Source organism: Lutra lutra, chromosome 12 (genome assembly GCF_902655055.1).
Source record: "Lutra lutra chromosome 12, mLutLut1.2, whole genome shotgun sequence".
Classification (NCBI taxonomy): domain Eukaryota; kingdom Metazoa; phylum Chordata; class Mammalia; order Carnivora; family Mustelidae; genus Lutra; species Lutra lutra.
Genome location: NC_062289.1, coordinates 95,335,923 through 95,356,128, shown reverse-complemented (window position 1 = coordinate 95,356,128; position 20,206 = coordinate 95,335,923). Strand labels below are relative to the sequence as shown.

The following is a 20,206-nucleotide window of genomic DNA, read 5'->3' as shown; positions in this document are numbered from 1 at the left end:
TTTCAAACATTACTTGATCCTACAAACATTTTCTCTTGAATACTCCACTCTATAGCTCTTTTGTCCATGAAGAGAGCAAGTAAAAACAAACAAAATTACAGAAGAGATATTCAGCCACCCAAGAGAGCCATTGGCTTCCCAGAACTTCCACTCCAGCCATTAATGTAAAAATGATCGTGGTTTAGTTATGCAATGTTCTTAACTAGTTATAAAAACGGCTCCCTTAAGTTCATTATTTGGAAACATTGAGTTGAAGATTTTTTTTTTTAGTTGAAGATATTTTTATGTAATTAAATGTAACCGAGAGTTTCCATTCATTAGGGCTTTGCACCCCCTCATAAAACCAAATGAGTGAGACTTTGCTGTGTAATTTTTAAAAATGAAACAAGCAAGTTCTTATGATGAGTTTTTAGTATAAATACAAATTATGTTACTTAAAATTGAAAATTGTTAAAATTAAATTAAAAACTGTTTTTATTCCAGTTTTATCCATGTGTAACTGACATCCAGAACTCAAGGTATCGAGCATAATGACTTGACTTACCTATCCTGCAAAATGATCAGCTCAATAAGTTTAGTTAATGCACATCATCTTGTCTATAAACTATATGATTAATAAAGAGCCCATCCATCAGCCCTGATCTGTGCTTTTCTATGTGCTTCCTTCTATCTCTCTTTTTGTAATTTTTAAGAAGATTTTCCTGTAAGTCATCTCTACACCCAATAGGGGGCTTGAACTCACAACTCCGAGATCAAGAGTCGTGTACTCTACTGACTGAGCCAGTCAGATGCCCCATTCCTCTTTTTCTTCTTGTGGGAGTCATTATTTCTTCCCCTGAAGTGGGTGTTTATATTGGTCCTTGGTGATAACGACTGTAACATTAATAGTGATGATAATCATGTCCATGGAGTGCTTACCAAGTGGCAGGCACTATGCTAAGTGCTCTCTTCCCACTACCTCATCTTGTTCACTGACAACCCTATCATCCCCAATTTACAGAAGAGAAAAGTGAGGCTCAACGATTGTTAAATGGCTTGCTTAAGGCCAGATGGTTATAAAATGGAGCATGATATTACCTCTTGCTTTGTAACAAACCATCCCGACATTTATGGCTTAACAACAATTTATTGAACTCCTGATTCTGCAGTTGGGCAGTTTTGTTGTTCTGGGCTCAGCAGGGCTTGGTTGTGTGTCTCCAGTCAACTGGCGAATTGGATGGGGGCTGGCTGGGCTAGCATGGCCACAGCTGACTCATCTATGCTCCATAAGCCTTTCAAACTCCAGCTGCCTAGCCTGGTCACCTGGGCAGAGGGTCCAAGTGAGCAAGCAAAAGCCAAGAACATCTTGAGACCCAAGCTTGGAACGGGCACGATATCATGTCTGCAACATTCTGTTGAACAAGGGCAAGTCGCAAGGCCCAGATTCAAGGGATACGTTCATAGACTTTGCCTGGAGTGACCTGCAAGGAAGCAAGACACAGGGAGGGAAAATAGGTGGGGCACTTAGTGCAAACCACCTACCACGTGGAGAAACCAGATTCAAATCCACACCCATCTAATGCCAAAGCTCTTACATTTGAACAGATGTCATGAAAAGATTCTGAGCTTATGTAGTCAGAAAGTCCTAGTAAATTGGTAATGTCCACTGGGTCCCTGGTACTGATTGGAAGATGACTCTGGAGATGTAGAACTGGAGGTTCTGAGTGGTTTCTATTCCCTTTAATTAAGACAGGAAAGAGAAGCTCGTTTATTTAGGATGCCAAATAATTACTTTTTCTGTCTATGAAGGAGCGTCAAGAGGGAAGAGACTTTAACTCAAGCAAAAAAAATTGGAAGTAATTTAATTTTTATCATTATAAGTAATACATTTTTGTTTTAGAAAATGTAGAGGGGTGCCTGGGTGGCTCAATGGGTGAAGTCTCTGCCTTCGGCTCAGGTCATGATCTCAGGGTCCTGGGATCGAGCTCCTCATTGGGCTCTCTGCTCAGCAGGGAGCCTGTTTCCTCCTCTCTCTCTGCCTGTCTCTCTGCCTACTTGTGATCTCTCTCTCTGTGTGTCAGATAAATAAATAAAATCTTTTTTAAAAAGAAAGAAAATATAGAAAATGCAGATAAGCATCACAAAATGATCATTGCCTCTAGTTGCAAAATAGACACAAAATACGTGTAAAGAGACATGGTGGCACCAAGGCATTTTGTTTATTGTTCCCAATAGAGGGTACTGCGTATTTCAGCAAAAATGCCCCCTGGCTAAGGGATGAGCTGGAACCCCACCTTAACTGGCACCCTGCCTGTGTGCTAGCCATGCTTCAAGACTAAGACTCCAGGTAGCTGCCCACCTGTTCCCCCTTGAAACCTCCTCAGAAGATTCTCCTGATTGGCGTCTAGGTGGATCTTGCTCACAGACCCACCCTTGGCACTGCTCTTTCCCCTCCAGACCAAGCAGACGTGCCAAATGGAGATCACAGGTCACTTCTTTCCAAGCATGTGATCCAGATGGCAAATCTCTAACTGCCAAGTGCTGTAAATGTGATTATCTTCAGCGGGAACTTATTGATGCCAGTATCAATGGCTTCCTGGCATTGCTACTTTCAGTGCTCATTCTTTTATTCTTCAGTGTGATTGTCATAATCACCATACTTTGGATGAAAATCAAACAGCTCGTTTTCATAATGAACTGCTATAAATGATGGCCAAGTGGGGGGCACAACAACAGCAACAAGGAAAGTTTTCTTGTGGCAGAGGTGGCAAAAGTAAGAAATTGAAAACAATCTGAGTATTTTTTTTTAAAGATTTTATTTATTTATTTGACAGACAGAGATCACAAGTAGGCAGAGAGGCAGGCAGAGAGAGAGAGGGAAGCAGGCTCCCCGCTGAGCAGAGAGCCCGATGCGGGACTCGATCCCAGGACCCTGAGATCATGACCCGACCCGAAGGCAGCGGCCCAACCCACTGAGCCACCCAGGCGCCCCAACAATCTGAGTATTAATCAATCGGGTGGTGGCAGTTTTAAAATAATGCCACTGGCTTACATATGTTAATATGGAAAGATCTCCAAACTGCCTTACTGAAAGCAGATCCTGACACAGAGATGCTAGTGCAAGTAGTTTAGTCTGGGAGATCCTGTAGCTCGCATCTCCAGATTGTCCTGTTCAAGGGATGAGGGAAATGTCATTTGTAGAAAGCTGCTCCTGGAAAGTTTAAATTCCTTGGCACTCCTGGTCTGCCACAGAGGTTGGCAGAGTAATCTTTAATAACCAGAGAATGCATTCAGGGGAGAGTTGCAGGTACTGACAATTGGAAACTGGACAGGCATGCATGGAAGTGGCAAGAATTGGGGCATTTGTATGGGTAGAAAATGAACAGTGTGCTGCATGTGTTAGCAAGGAGGAAAGGAAGGGAGGGAGGGAGGGAGGAAGGGAGGGAAGGAGGGACTAGGGAGGAAGGAAGGAAGGAAGAGGGAAGGAAGGAGGAAGGAAAGAGGGGAGGGAGGCAAGAGGGAAGGGTGGGAGGGAGGGAAAGAGGGAGGACAGGAGGGAAAGATGAAAGGAACAAGAGAAAGGGAAAGGGAAGGGAATAAAAAAGAAAGATATGTTGCTTAAATTTATTTATTTATATAGAGAAAGGCCTGGAAGTTTGCAAAGCAAATTCCTGATTGTTATGGCTTTGGGGGAGTGGAATGGAGGTAGGGGCAATGGAGAAGAGGAAGAATGATCAGATACTCTGTATACTTGTATACTGCTTAATTGTTTTACAGTGCAAATGTATTCAGGTACTACTTCTGTAACTAAAAAAGAAAAAAGAAAAGAAGACTGCATGTTATAGCTTCGTTATAAAAAGAAATCCTTGCTGTCTAAGGACAGGCATAACTTTGTCCTTAGAATATGCTGTTGCATGTTTTTGCATGGTTAGTAGTTTAATTTGGTGGAGGAAAGGTAAACATGCTTCTCATTTTATCATCATCATCATCATTATTATTATTATTGATTTTTTAAATAATATAAGCACACCATTTGGAGAATAGCATAACAATGTCAAAGAAGTCCTCCATGGTAATTGCTGTAATCTCTGTAACCACTATAATCTTGATGCTCCTTCTCAGAGCCAAGTTAGTGACATTCCTAATGGTTTTTGTTGAGAGAGCTACTTGTAGGCATATGAACTAGAACAAGATTTTTGGGAACAACTATGGTATTATATATCAAAAGCCTTAAAACTGTGCATGCTCTTTGATACAAATTCTACTTAACAGGAAACCACATGAAGCAAAAATGTCTTCAGCCTAAAGATGTTTATTTATTTATAAATAAATAAATATTTATTTACAATATAATAGATATAAATATCTATTTATAATTGTGAAACCATCCAAATAGGGAAGTGGTTGGTGGTCTACAAAATGTAGACAGATCTGGGTTAGAATTTTGGCTCTTCTGATTCTAACTTACTAGCTGAAGGTTCCTGGTCAACTAACAATTTATCTGACATAGATCTAGAGATGAAAATGAGAATCAAACACACACACATGCACACACACAGAGGATTATAAATAAGTATCTACTCCCCTTGATTTGAAATGTTTGAGTGAGGGAAACCTGGGTGGCTCAGTGGGTTAAGCCTTTGCCTTTAGCTCAGGTCATGATCTCAGGGTCCTGGGATCGAGCCCCGCATAGGGCTCTCTGTTCAGTGGGAAGCCTGCTTCCCCCTCTCTGCCTGTTTACCTCTCTGACTACTTGTGATCTCTGTCTGTCAAATGAATAAATCAAATATTTTTTTAAAAAAGAAATGTTTGAGTGAGATTATCCATGTAAAACATCTCAAAGAATGTTTGGCACATAGTAGGTCCTCAATTAAAAGTATCTATTATTAAGAAAAGTATGGTTCATTCATAGGATAGAATATATGTGTGGGGAAAAAAAGAATATATGTGTGTAAGAGGATTTTAAATGGCATGGAAATGCTATTTATAAATCAAAAAGTAGGGTTCAAAATTCTTAAGTATGAGCTCAGCTACAGAGAGAGATTGAGAAAGAGAATGGGGGAGAGATAAAGACAAAAGATCAAGACAGGAAGAGAGAATATATTAAAATACTTATCCCATTAATTAAACTAGGTGATATCGACTTTCTGTTCATGTTTTTCTCTAAATAGAATATATCTGAACTACTAAAGTCCTGGCCTTTTCACTGAGGCTCCTAAGAAGTCTTCCTTCTTTGGACAGAGATATCTTTTATCATAACCCTAAGAAGGACTTCTACTGGAGATAGAACGCTTCCTAAATCTCAGTGGTATTACTAAGACCAACTTTTCAAATGTTAGATGTTATGCAGGGAAAGACATCTTTCTGGTGAGGCAGCTCCAATTGTTCAAAAGCAATGCTAGGAGAAGGTTGTGGGTATGAGCCATTAGTAGCAGCAGCTGGAAATCAGGCACACTGAACTAGTAAAATGATCCCAGGAGATCTTGATAGGTCATCAGCAACATCTGCCTCAAAATGGCCAATGAAAATGAACCTCTCTCTACCCCGTCTCCCTTATGAGGAGCCAGGAGAGTAACATGAAGCCATCTAGTTGCTCAGATGCTTGACTTAGGTGGGAGATGTGAGAAAAAAGAAGCCCTCTTCCTAGCAAAATGGGAAGCAGCATGGAGAAGAAGTTTAGAGGTTTCCTTCACTTTCTGGCATGGCCAGTGGCTGAGGAAGTGAAAGATAGGGGAGGGGGGCATGAATGTAGTAGATGGAAGAGGCAGCCAGTATAGTTAGGTAGTCAGAGCATTGGTTACATTCAGCAAGCTAATAAATGGATTAGGCAAATAAGAAATATACAGAGAATAATGAGGCCTGGGTGTCTCAATGTTGGAGAAGGGAATTACAATCATGGAAACTGGGGCAGGTTAGAAAGAACCCTAAACTTGGAGTGCCTGGCTGGCTCGGTCAGTGGAGCATGCAACTCTTGATCTCAGGGTTGTGTGTTTAAGCCCACATTGAGTATAGAGATTACTTAGAAAGAAAGAAAGGGCCCTAACATTCTGGTTGTACTAGAATTGAAAGTATCAGTGTGAACTCAATGTTTTTTTAAATACATATACGCAGATAGATATAGAAACAGACATAAATGTATGGTGTGCATGTGGAGAGAAAGAAAGAAAGGGACAGACCAAGATAGATAGATAGCTAGATCTCTTAGCTGTGTCCTCTGAGAAGGCCTAGAAGCAATGGCAGACCAGTAGTAATGAGCACACTGAGTGCTCAGATCTTGGTTTCTAAATACCAAGTACCACAAGGAACCAGGACCTCTTAGACAAATGCCTGACTTCATTGTTGGGACCAGAAAAGTACACCATGAGCCCGGACATATTGGTGTGCCAGAATGTAAAGAACGATGGAGGCATATAAAAAAAGACACAGGGACTAGATTGAAAGATCTTCCAATGGCCAGACTGGGACAGTCTGAGCATTGAAAGAATAATGGTAGTAGTGGCTTACAACCCACTGAATGAAATAGGAATTCACAGGTCCATAATGATTAAATGAATGAATAGTTAGATAGATTGAAAGACAGACAGACAGAGGTCTGGGATAGGGTCTGAGGATCTAAGCACTCAGCCATTGTCCCAAGAAATTCTGAAGTTAAGTGTTCCACAGACCATCCTCAGAAGAATGTTGACCTAGAAATTCAGAAAGTGGGGTGCCTGGGTGTCTCAGTTGGTTAAGCATTAGACTCTTGATTTCAGCTCCAGTCGTGATCTCAAAGTTGTAAGATTGAGCCCCATGTCCAGGCTTCATGCTCAGTGTGGAGTCTGCTTGTCTCTCTCTCCCTATGCACTCACATGTCCTCACTCTCTCTCAAATAAATAAATAAATGAAATCTTTAAAAAAAGAAAAAGAAAAGGAAGTCAGAAAGCTGAGGCAATCTTCTCAGTCCTGACCTTAACTCCTTTCCTATCTCTCTGCTTTCCCAGGGTGACACTATACGCTGAGTTCCTTCCCATGAAGGCCAGAGCTAAGTGCATTTTGCTGATTGAGGTAAGGAAGGTGGTCTGGGTTCCCCCAAGAAAGCTCAGTCTCTGAGCAAGAGATCCTCAGGCATCCTGAACCTCAGGATAAGGAAATGGGATTTTGTCGGGTTTGTTAATTTGAACTTTGTTGTTGTTGTTTTGGGTTTGGGGGTTTTATTTGCTATATGGATAAATTCTTCAACTGACCAAAAAAATCCAGTCTCTTAAACTGGTGGCAGGCAGGTGGTATGTCATTCTTGGACTGGACATGGCTTTTATCTGAGAGTTGCAGCCAAACAACAGAGACTAGGGGACCAAAACTCCTGCTTCTTGTCCATAGCATCCCCTTCCACCCCTATGTGTATCTGGACTCACCTGTGTCTTGTGTGAATGGTCACCTCTGTAGCTGCCTTAAAAGACCCTTGGTCCACCTAGCCCCGCTCAAGCCCTCTTTCTGCCAGTGTCTTATGACCCATTTTCCAATCATGATCTTGGAATCTCACGGGGCAACTATGTAACTGCCCCCATGACACCATGCAGTAGCAGTAGTGTTTATTTGTCCTTTCCGGACACCAGTGTCCACAGTGATGACTATGATGCCACTCTCTAGTCACCATGACCACACTGACAATATTCATTATATTAACCCCACAGCCCAATTTACCACCCTGATTGCATCTCCCTTGACCAGTAAGGATGGTAGTCAGCTGGTCCACACTGTCATGGATGAACCAACTGTTTAAATATTGAGATTATATCTGTGTATCTGGTCACTGATTACCCCTCATCACCTGACACACCCTCTCCTCTCAGAGGACCCCCTAGAACTTCCCACGATATAGCAACTAAAGAGTTAACTCCTGGCACAGTCATGGAGTGTGTGTGTGTGTGTGTGTGTGTGTGTGTGTGTGTGTGTGTGTGTTGGGAGCAGGGTGTGTATGACCAGTGTCTGGTATCCATTCTGGTTGGTCTGTACTGTATCAGTTTGTTAGACATCTTAGCCATCATCCCTGGTTGTAAGCAACAGAAATAGACTGTGGTTAATTTAAGCAAAAGGGGATTTAGGAAGGCTCTTACAGGCTCCCAGAACTGATGGGCAAGTTGAAGGACCAGGTTTGTCCATGGTCAATGGTTGTAGGTTCCCAGCAGGAACCAGCATACTCAAATTAGAGTAATCTGAAGAGGGTTTGGTAAAGGGACTACTTCTAAGTAGCCCCAGGCTAGAAGTTCCAGTTGCCAGGCAAAGGCAGGAAGTAGTTAGCAGTTCAGAGAAAGAGTTATATGTCAAGGGCTGTTGGACAGGAGCTGTGCCCTTCTGCTGAGAGATGCAGCAAGCCCATGAGCATCCTGCAGAGAGGGAGCCAGAGTCCCATCTCTCTCACCTTCCTCCCTCCCCTTTCCTGTAGGGCTCCCCATTGGCTGTGCCCAATGGGAAGCCAGAAGACAGAGAGCCTATGGCAGCTGACATGACAAAGAGCAAGGTGGGGAAAGATGGGGAGTGACTGGGAGAGGCACAGAAGATACTCAGCTCTGCAGGGAAGAAGCAATTGTGACAAGAATACTAGGGCCCTTGTGGGCAAGAGAGGTGGATGTCAGTAGATAAAAACCAATGTGTCCATTACCATATTGACCTCACACAAGGTGGTATTGGTCTCCTTAACTGGAGCTGCCACACTGTACACTCCAGTGGGTACCACACCAATATTAGACCATGTGCATGGCACCATCGGGAGATGGACAACATAGTGGACCTGGCCCAACCATATGGACCACAGAAAAGTGGTGGTCATTCCAACTTTGCAGACCCCAAGGACCTCTTACCCATATTGAGAGTGTCGTCTGTCATGATGCTGACATTGCTCATGCGTTGACCATGCTGCTCCCATCACTGATCCTGTTTTCCCATCCCAGGTCTTCTGGGCCATCGGGACAGTGTTCGAGGTCATCCTGGCTGTGTTTGTGATGCCCAGCCTGGGCTGGCGCTGGCTACTCATCCTCTCGGCTGTCCCGCTGCTCCTCTTTGCAGTCTTGTGTTTTGTAGGTATCCTTTAAGACATCTCAACCTTTGCCCTCTTGGCCTCCTGCTGTTCACTGTATTTCGGTGGGGAGGGGGTGGAGGAGGACACCGTCCTGTAAGGAGTATTTTTAAGATTTTTTTTGGGGGGGGGGACTTTGACAGAAACACCAATTAATAATAATTATAACAACAGCAGCAATCATAACTACAAGAACCCATCCCGTTCCATTCCTCTGGGTCCAGAGACCCCACCCTTAAAGATTCCACATCTAGATGAGAGTATGTGGCTGGGACCCAGTGTTCTGTGCCACCCTAACCTGTCACTCCTGTCCCCACAGTGGCTGCCAGAGAGCGCAAGGTACGATGTGTTGTCCGGGAATCAGGAAAAGGCCATCGCCACCTTAAAGAGGATAGCAACTGAAAATGGAGCCCCCATGCCACTGGGGAAACTGATCATCTCCAGACAGGTCCGTGACTGGCCCACTGTCTGTGGCGTGTGTGTTTGTGCACCTGCATTTGGAGTGTGTACGTGGGTGGAGTGGGGTAAATCCTGAGACACACAAAAAGAGCAGAAGCAGAAAGCAGACCAATTCTCCAAAAGCCAATTTTCCTGAATTTACTTGGGAATGTATCTTTTTACCAAAAACATGTTTCAGGGATCCTTCTTTTTGAATATATGTAGTAAATAGAAATGTATTTTTCCTAATATATATTAATATATTTATTTCCTCAATATGTTCTCTTTCTAAATATATTGATGAGCCTATTTTAAAATATATTCAACAAAAACAAACATTTTCAAATATATTCAATTAACATTTGAAGAGTGTTATCTTTTCATTCAAGAATATACTAAAAAATACACTTTTATTCATGAAAGCAATATTCACAGGTAGATTAAACCACCTATAGTCCATAATCTGTTTTTATATGTTTAAATAAGCAAGCATTTCTCAAACTAAGAAAAATATATTTGTTAAATATATCTAAGGAGAATATAATCACAGTCAAAGAATACACTTAAAAAAAAGAAAATACTAGGGCGCCTGGGTGGCTCAGTGGGTTAAAGCCTCTGCCTTCGGCTCAGGTCATGGTCCCAGGGTCCTGGGATCTCTCTGCCTGCCTCTCTGCCTACTTGTGATCTCTCTCTGTGTCAAATAAATAAACAAAATTTTAAAAAAAACTCTCATAAAAAAAAAAAGGAAATACTTTTTTAAGATTTTATTTATTTATTTATTTGTCAGAGAGAGAGAGAGAGAGAGAGAGAGAGAGAGCAGGGGGAGCAGCAGGCAGAGGGAGAAGCAGGCTCCCCGCTGAGCAGGAAACCGAAGTGGGACTCAATTCCAGAACCCTGGGATTATGACTGGAGCCAAAGGCAGATGCTTAACCAATAAGCCACCCAGGCTCTATGTGGCATCCCCCATAGAATATACTCTTAAAAAGAATATTGTAGCATAGCTCAGTCTGTTAAGTGTCTGCCTTCAGCTCAACTCAGTGGGGAGCCTACCTCGCCCTCTTCCTCTCTCCCATTGTCCCTCCCCCTGTTCAGGCTCTCTCTCTGTCTCTCAAACAAATAAATAAAATCTTTAAAAAAATTATAGAGCAAAAATTTGATAAATTAGCAAATTATATGAAATTGGCAAGTGGGTCATTCAACTAATCAATCTTTCGGCACATTGGCTTCTGGTGAATTGATTTTCAATACATGAGTGTTTGCAATCTTAACCTAGAGCTGACTTCGGCAGGGCATGAAATGGTTAGACACAGCTTGGACAGACTGTCTGCTCCCCAGGTCCATGGGACTACCTGAGAGTCCTCAGGGCAGGGAGTCTGCTTCCTGGCTCCAGGATTTCAGGCTGGGGTTGGGGGTTGCAGGATGTCTCCATCCTTGGGGAATCAAGCCTGCAGACGTTGCTGGGTCCTGGCTAGAAGGCCTCACCGGGCTGGGGGACTTTGTGCTATGGGATTGAGTGCTGGGCTCTCGGATCGTGAGCGTGCAGCCCACCAGCAGCCTCCCTCCCAGCCGTGGGTGTTCACCAGTCCCAGGCCAAGGTCAGCGCTGTTGGAGGAGACAAGAGCAAACAGCATGTCCTTGTCTTGAAACAGGAAGACCGAGGCAGAATGAGGGACCTTTTCACGCCCCATTTTAGATGGACAACCTTGTTGCTGTGGTTTATATGGTAAGAGCTGCTTCTTGACCTCTTGACACTTTGATCCCCTTCACCAGGCCCTGTTTTGGGTTCTGTTTTTATGTAATGCACGGAGAATCTTTGAACTTAGGCAACATTTACCAAATTTGGTGGTTTGAACATCACTTTCCTGATCTCTGCCTTATCCAGGTATAACCTGTACTATTATTTTCTTAGTCTTTTTCTTTAATTGGACTCACTTCCAACTCAGATAACTGTCTTATTTTTAATTAAGTTATTAATTTTATTTCCAATATAGATCACATACAATGTTATGTTAGTTTCAGGTATACAATACAGTGATTCAGCAAGTTTATACGTTACTCGGTGCTCATCATGATCAGTGTATCCTTAATCCCCATCACCTGTTTAATCCGTCCCCCCCCCCCCAGCTCCCCTCTGGTAACCATCAGTTTGTTCTAATAGTTAAGGGCCTGTTTTTTGGTTTGTCCCTTTTTCTTTCCCTTTGTTTTGTTCCTTAAATTCCACATATGAGTGAAATCATATGGTATTTGTCTTTCTCTGACTGACTTATTTCACTTAGCATAATATACTCTAGCTCCATCCACATCATTACAAATGGCAAGATTTCATTCTTTTTATGGCAGAATAATATTCCATTGTGTGTCTATGTGTGTATATAAATGTGTGTATGTATCACATCTTCTTTTCCATTCATCTATCAATGGACATGGGCTACTTCCATAACTTGGCTATTATAAATAATGCTTTAATAAACACAGGGGCACATATATCCTTTTGAATTAGTGTTTTTGTACCCTTTGGGTAAATACCCAGTAATGCACTTACTGGATCATAGGGTAGTTGTATTTTTAATTTTTTGAGGACCCTCCATACTGTTTTCCAGAGTGGCTGTACCAATCTGCATTCCCACCATTAGTGCACAAGGCTTCAGATAAATATCTTTCAAGAGGCAATTTTATATGTCAGCTTTAAAGGGAAAAAACCTTAACCTCAGGCCATATATTTTTAAGAGATATACAGTAAAACGTAGCTAGATTGATGATCTGCCGAGGGAGGAGACAAGATGGCAGAGAAGTAGGAGGCGCTGTTTCAACCTGTCCCCTAAAGTGAGCTGATTACCTACCAAAGAACTCTGATCACCCATGAAATCAGTCTGAGATTAGAATTATAGATTGATGATCTGCCAAGGCACTGAGCTGCTATATTTAATAGAGAGATGCAGAGAGAGGGTAGGTGTCAAGGACACATTCATTAGCAAGTAAGTGAGAGGAAACCATCAAAATACAGTTGACCTTGAACAGTGCAGAAAGGGGGTTAAAGGCATAGACCCCTGAGCAGTCGAAAATCTTTGACTCCCCCAAAACTTAACTAATAACCTCCTATTGACTAGAAGCCTTGCTGGCAACATAAACAGTCAACGAACACATATTTTGTATGCTATATGTATTATATATTATATCTTAAAGTAGGCTAGAGAAAAAAAAATGTTATTAAAATCACCTGGAAGAGAAAATGCACTTGCAGTGGTGTACTGTATTTGTTGGAAAAAATCCCTTTATAAGTGGACTGTGTGGTTCAAACCCATGCTGTCCCAGAGTTGACTGTGATTGAAAGGAAATGTAAAATGGGATTTTTGTCATAATTGAGATTTAATATTGCCATATTGCCTTGGATATCAGCAGTGGCATGGGGCCTGCCATATTTGGGGAACCATTAATTTGGTCAACACAGGCATCCTTAGAACTTTCAGTCCTGATCCTGGTCCGTCTTCCTTAAATAACAGCCATTGGCGATGTGTGGATGTGGGCAGGATGGAAGGGAAGGATTTGTACTGAGTAACCCCCTGAAAATCCACAACTAGTTAAATCTCAGCTATTCTTTGAACCTTTTTCTATCAAATCATGTACACACCATGAACAGTGTGCAGAAGGAGCCTGGCTAACACTCTGCATTCTGGTTTAACCAGTGCTAACTTTTCCCATGCACCTTTGAGTAGAAGGGCTAATTAGCAGGGGATTGTCCTGAAAAGTGGTCAGTTGTAGGAAGTGGAAGGGAAAGCTTTGAAAATAGCTAGAACTGGGCTTTAGCTCTGTTCCTGCATTCCTAAGAGCTGAACCAGGCACTTATTAAACACCTGCTGTGTGCCCAACACAAGCATAGAGTCTATAGGGTTTTTTTTAAAAGATAGTGGAGATGAGAGTTGAGAGTCTCTGTCTTTGCAGGCAGGTGATTCAGTTGGGCCAACACTACCCAAATACTGAAGTGATTAATTGTGGAGACCAATTTTTGCACACTATAGAAATTGCTAAACTTGCTAGCACATATTGCAATGCAAGGAAATTAATTGCTGCTGTCTGGTTATGACAGTTCCCACGTAACTGTACTACAGGATAAGAATGTTCTGGTCCTACACACTTGAGTGTTCTAGTTCCTAGGACAATTGGGAATTAATCAACTGTTTCATTCTGATCTGAAATTTTAGGGAAGTCTGCAGAATTTGCACTTGTACGGGCCACAACAGCAGGTGTTTAATAAATGCTTGGTGAGTTGATTCAGCTCTCAGGAGTTCAAGGGAAGAGCTGGAGCCCACTTCTTGTTATTATCAAAGCTTTCCCCTCTTCTCTCTTCATGTTGACCAAATTGGCCCAGAAGTCCTGATTGATGTCATTCATGACTGTGTTCTTCCAAATATTGGTACCCCAAAGTTGTTCTCCCTATTGCCAGTTGAATAAACAGCCTTGGGTGTTTTCTGTGATACAATACAGTTTTTAGTCTTTCAAAGGACACAAGACCATGTCCCTTCATCACATCGCTATGCTTTGTACCTGCCATTTTCCTTCTCAAGGGTCCCAAGAAAGCCCCCAAAGGTCCACTGTCACCCATGCCCAAAGACTGGTCCTCACTGCTATAGAAGCAAGTCCTTCCTGAGGGGTTGGGGAAAGGGGACTTGCATGTCTCCCATCATTTCTTGATATCTTCTTGCTTCCTTCCTGGCAGGTTTTCCAATGCGTTTTCTTACTACGGATTAGTTCTGCTCACCACTGAGCTCTTTCAGGCAGGAGATGTCTGCAGCAGTGAGTATCAGACCACCCTCCTCCCCCCTACACAGTCAGATACGCATGCCCACCCCATATTCCACCACTCCTGAGCTTGGCCATGCACAGATGCCCGGGACTTTACCCTGCTGACTCCCTGGAGAAATTCTCTGCCAATCTGAGCATAGAAGACCTGGACTGTGGTCCCCAAGAAACTCTGTGGAAAACAAAATAATCCTGAAGTGACATTGCAGCAGAGTCAAATCTTATGTCACCTAAAGGGTGCGGTGAAGTACAGCACTGTGTTTGATGGCCATGACCCTATGCAGCTGTTCTCACATGCATATGAAGTCTGAAAACCAGATTGGATCTCAACCCTAGCTGCACAACAGGATCACCTGGAGGAGCTATTATTTTTTTATTTTTTAAAGATTTTATTTATTTATTTGAGAGCATGAGCATGCATGTGAGGGAGCACATGAGCAAGGGAAGAGGGAGGCAGAGAGCGAGGAAGAAGCAGACTCCCTGCTGAGCAGGGAACCCCATTCGGGGCTAAATCCCAGGAATCCGGGATCATGACCTGAGCTGAAGGCAGATTCTCTTGTACAGCTAGAGGTGGGAACCGCTGGACAAAAGGAACAAAACAGAAAGCAAAGTCTCTATGTGGATGTCTGGGCTTTCAAAACATTCTATCTCCAAGAACAGGTTTTTAGCATTGAACCTGGGGTGGAGGATAAAGGGATCAAGTTCCTACTTGTGTGCGGGATTTGCCCAGTTATCTTTTTCATAAGCCTCTGTAATCTTAGTTAATAGTTTGGTTTATTGGTATAAAGATTTAATGAGCTGGTGACTCGGTTGCAGATTTGGGGTTTGGTATTGAGAGAGTATAAATCGCATGTCCCTAACAGGGGACCCACTGAAGCAAAGCAGAGGATCCAGGAGAATGTTACAAAGCAGGGATTGGCAAACTTTTTCTATAAAGGGCCGGATAGTTAATATTTTAGGCTTTGGGAGCCATACACCTCTGCCGTTGGAGCAGGAAAGTAGCTGTGGATAGCAGGTTAGTGAACAAACATTGCTAGTGTTCTGACAAAACCTTTTTTGTGAATACAAATTTGGATGTCATATCATTTCCATGTCATGAAGTGCTATTTCCTCTTTGATTTTTTTTAGTTTTTTAAATTTATTTGACAGAAAGACACAGCAAGAGAGGGAACACAAGAAGACAAGCAGGGAGAGTGGGAGGGGGAGAAGCAGGCTATCTGCTGAGCAGCCAGCCTGAAGCAGGGCTCGATCCCAGGACCCTGGGATCTTGACCTGAGCCGAAGGCAGACACTTAATGGCTGAGCCACCCAGGTGCCCCTCCTCTTTGATTTTGAAAAATCATTTTAGAATATAAAACCCATTCTTAGCATGCAGGCCAGGAAGAAACAGGCAGGAGACTAGATGTCAAATCTGCAGGTGATAGTTTACCAACTCCTGTTTAAAGCTCTCTCTTATACCTGAGTGAGAAAATGAATGAGCTCGTAGCTGAAAATCAGAAAGCATAGGTTCTAGCACCAACTAGTTGTGAGACTAGTTGTGAGACTTGTCCAAGGTCAAGTCATTGGACAAGTCATTCATTTGATATTTTCTATATGCCAGATACTGATCTAGGTGTTAGGCTGTATCAGTGAACACAAAGGACACATATCCCTACCGTGTAAGCTCATGTTTTGGTGGGGAGACAGAAAAAGAGGGAAAGTAACATAATAAGTAAATAACGTAGTGTGTTGGAAGGTGATAGTTGCCTCAAAGAAAAAAATTAAGAAAAGGTAAACTCCTGCCTCTCCTTCAAATATGCAATGAACAGATGTCAAAGATTTTATTTTATTTAACTCCTCAGTTACTGAATGAACCAGTTAAGAACTGTGAAAAGTCCGAGGATATATCTCTTTATAAGCTAACAAGTTAGCCTTCCATAGCTTCCACAGATGCCTGCAAAAGACACAACACTCCTGGGTTAGAGACAAAGGACTTTGTTACTCATAATAATAGCAGTGGCTGAAGTGTCAGTACTTCCTTACACCAGCAAGGAGCTCCCGTTCCCACAGGGTGATGTGAAGAGGGGAGACCACAGCTGCAGAAGTTGTGAGTTATGTTACAAGAGAGCATCTCAGACCTTAGGGCACATCGCTCTCTTCTACTGGATGGTAAAGGTTTAAAGCAGGTAAAGCCTGCTCTTGCCCTGCGGGAAGACACTATGTCATCGAAGGCTATAAGCAAACCTACCCCTTGCTCCAAAGGTAGACACTTCCTGTCAAAGTTGTTGGTTGAACCAAGATCCTTGAAAAGATAGTTCAGGAACAGCAATAAGACCAGTGTAGCTGGTCAAGGGAGAGAGATGGAGAGAGCAGAGCAAAGGAGAGAGATGGAAGGTGGGATCAAGGAATGGCCAGATAATATAGGTAGGGATCATAGAGGCCTCCCTGGAGTTTGTCTGCCACCTAGAGTCTGTCTGCCACAAAAACACCTGGTATGTGCCAATTCTGGGCTAAGTACATTCATATGCACAGGCTGAGTTCAGGCTCCCAACTACCTTGCCCAGTGGTTTTATTAGCTCCAGGTTTATGAAGAAACTGAGACTCAGAGAGATTAAATCTGAGCTCTGGGACACCTGGGTGGCTCAGTTGGTTGAGCGACTGCCTTCGGCTCAGGTCATGATCCCGGACTTCCAGGATCGAGTCCCACATCAGGCTCCCAGCTCCATGGGGAGTCTGCTTCTCCCTCCAACCTTCTCCCTTCTCATGCTCTCTCTCTCTCTCACTGTCTCTCTCTCAAATAAATAAATTAAAAAAAAAAAAAAAAAAGCTGAGCTCTGCTGTTTGGGGTTCGGACCTGAATCTGTCTGACTTCAGAGCCTGGGATCTTTCCACGGTATCCCAGCTGAAACATACCCAGGGAAGGAGGTGTAGGAGCAGGAGGGTATGATTCAAGGTTCTGTACATGGCTCTTCTTTCTCCCATCTCCCACCTCCCAGTCTCCAGCCAGAAGAAGGCAGTGGAAGCAAAATGCAGCCTGGCCTGTGAGTACCTGAGTGAGGAGGATTACATGGACCTGCTGTGGACGACCCTCTCTGAGTTTCCAGGTGAGGAACCTGTGTGAGGTGGGGCCGGGGCAGCCAAGCCTGTGAACGTGGCAGCTGGTCCTGTGGTGGTTCCAGCTGGTGCTGTTTGGAAGCAAATCCCCTTTCCAAGGAAGCTGGAGATTCTTTTTTTTCAACCCTTAGCTGCAAGTTGACAAGAACTGTGAAGCCTCCTCTCCTTGAAGGCTAGCAAATTAAGCCGTCCCTTGTCACATTCACTGGCAGAAGACATGAGACTCCTGGGTCACAAACAAAGACTACTATGCATGGCACAGAAAGCAATAGGAATAGTATATTAGTGTCAGCTCCCCTTGCTCCCAAATCTCACAGGGATGATGACGAAGGGTCCAGGTGGATGCTGCATATGCAATGATGTAGTGGGTACAACTGTTGGGCTCTAACTCTTGTCCTATGACAAGAACTAGCTCACCCAAATGCATGCAAATGCTGATAATGGATGATGGTCGCTCCCTGAGGAATTACCTGAGTGTTCCCTTCCAGGTACCCAGTTGATCTATTATGCCCTATATTCTTGACCCTGTATTCCAGTTTTCCTTGCCTTCCCAATATCTTCCTCAATCCCTTTGCTTCCCTGAGGAATCCCAGGCTTAGGGAGATCAAATCTTCTGTAGTGGGTTCCCAGAAATCTGCCCAGCTTTTGTCCAGAGAGAGACATCATCTTTATTATATTGATATAATTATATTATATTATATTGATATAATATACCTGCCCTTGCTCTGGAAGGAGACAGTATCTCTCTCTTCCAAGGTTGTTGAGTATCCAAGTGAAAGGACAGCCTGGAACAAAGGCTTCCTGGAACAAATTGCTTCTGCATGCAAGAAATACAAGAGACCCATGGAGAATTGTCCCCCATCAGCACTCACACTGGAAGGATCAGTGGGGCATCAAAAAAATCCAAAGTTGCACATAGAGTGAAGGTGATCTATCTTTTTCCTTTAAAAAACTGAATAATTATTATAACAATAGTAGTATTTAGTATTTATTGAGTGCTTACTCAATAAATGAGTACATATTTGATTTTATGCTGTATACAATGAGTGTATATTTGGTTCTATGCTCAGTGTTTTATAGATATATCTCATTTCGTCTTGTGAAGTACATAATTATCCCCCATTTTACAACTGAAAAAACTAAGGCATAGAAAGGGGTAGCAAAAACTGTTCCTAAACTTTCAGGTGCCAGTCTCTGTATCTTTGTGCCTGAGGGCTAACTCAAGAGGAATGGAAATCCTCAGGATCTAAAAGCACCCCAGGGAGCTGAGAGTGCCAAGGAGTTAAAACCTGGGAGCTGCCTTTGAACGATAAATGCAGGAGTTGGTGGTGTACAAATACCCCAGCTTCCTCACTCCTTAGGCAGCAGAATGCTAAGATGCATTCTCCACACTGGCTCCCAGAACTCCCCAGCGGAATCTGAGAGTAACTGCCCACAGTGGTAACTGTCTTGACAGGCTCTCTTGCCTTCCCTTCCCTATCTTGCTTTCCCACCCTCCCACTGGCGCTTCTTTGGGTTACCTCTCAAGTAAACACTTGTACTTGGACCCTTGTCCCAGGGCCTGCTTCTGGGAGAGCTCAGCTAAAACACTCAGTGTCCTACACCTGGCAGAGCTAAGAGTTGGGGTCCCACCCCAGAGCCCACAGTCTTCATTCCTGTATGATCCTGTCTATCTTTTTCTTAAAACCCTTCCCCTATATGGCTCAGTGGGTAAGACTAGGGACATGGAATTAGACATCACGTCGCCAATAACCATTTCCATGACTTTGGGCACTCACCATGATTTTCCAACAATCTCCATGATGTTGTCTTTCTGAAACTCAGATAATTCTTATTTATTACATTTATGATTTGTTGTGTCTGTTCCCTGACAGCCTCGGGACGCCGAGGCTCCTAGAATAGTTCCTTTTTAATTTATTAAAAAGTTTAATTTAATTTAAAAATTAGTTCCACTTAATTTTTTGACTGAAGAAGTGTGGGAAATTGACAGCATTTATTTTAGGGGGTTGTTTTTGTTGATTAAGCAAGATAATAGATGCAAAAGTGTTGAGCCCAGAGTTTATTATTAATAAAAACCACCATGCTATACTGCCTCTACTGAAGTAGGGAGTCTTATTTTATTGAGCCCCATTTTACCAGTGAAGTAACTAAGGCTCTGAAAAGGCAAGGGACAAACCCAAGAACACAGGACAAGTCAGAGACAGGTCTGACTCCCATCCCTGGTGTCCATTGCCTGGATCCAGTGAACCCCACATCCCTTGGTGCCTATTTCGTTATCCATTGCCATGCAACAAATTATCCCATATTTTAGTGGCTTCAAATAACATATTTATTACTCACAGTTTCTGTGGGTCAGGAAGCTGGGCGTGGCCTACCTGGGTCCTCTGCTTTGGCGTAACCGACAAGATGACAATGGCGGTGTTGGCCCAACATCCGTAGTCACATCTGGAAGTTCAGCAGGAGCAGGGTCTGTTTCCACGCTCGCTCACGTGCTTGCTGGCAAGATTCAATGCCTCCAAGGGCTGTTGGCCTGAGGACCTCAGTTCCTCACTGGCTGTTGGCCAGAGGCCACTTATAGGCCACTGCCTAAGAAGAGTCAGGGGGACAGAGAATGCTAGGAAAACAGAAGCCACATTCTTTTATAACTTCATCTCAGAAGTGACCTCTAGTGTTTTTCTGTATTCTAGTCTTTAGAAGAGACTCCCTAGGTCCAGCCTGCTCTCAGGGGCAGGGAATTCTTTTTTTTTTTTTTTAGGATTTTATTTATTTATTTTACGGAGAGAGATCACAAGTAGGCAGAGAGGCAGGCGGCGGGGCAGGGGGAAGCAGGCTCCCTGCTGAGCAGAGA

The 20,206-nt window shown here is 43.1% G+C and overlaps 1 protein-coding gene and 1 long non-coding RNA gene across 3 annotated transcripts in view; one reads left to right on the top strand and one right to left on the bottom strand.

Annotated features, from left to right (window-relative positions):
- SVOP (SV2 related protein) overlaps positions 1-20,206 on the top strand; it is a 74,861-nt gene that overhangs the window by 46,040 nt on the left and 8,615 nt on the right. The window contains exons 7-12 of the mRNA XM_047697816.1: positions 6,960-7,023; positions 8,907-9,032; positions 9,351-9,479; positions 11,119-11,192; positions 14,184-14,260; positions 17,241-17,348. Coding sequence (XP_047553772.1) covers positions 6,960-7,023; positions 8,907-9,032; positions 9,351-9,479; positions 11,119-11,192; positions 14,184-14,260; positions 17,241-17,348 — 578 coding nt within the window. The remainder of the gene's footprint in view (positions 1-6,959; positions 7,024-8,906; positions 9,033-9,350; positions 9,480-11,118; positions 11,193-14,183; positions 14,261-17,240; positions 17,349-20,206) is intronic.
- LOC125082331 (uncharacterized) lies at positions 1,300-19,835 on the bottom strand. Of its 2 annotated transcripts, none has more exons than XR_007121948.1 (3): positions 19,734-19,835; positions 1,575-1,717; positions 1,300-1,460 (listed from the first exon to the last, which is right to left on the bottom strand). It is a non-coding gene; the product is annotated as an uncharacterized LOC125082331 (long non-coding RNA). The 2 variants fall into 2 exon arrangements; XR_007121949.1 differs by lacking the exon at positions 19,734-19,835 and adding an exon at positions 8,817-8,916.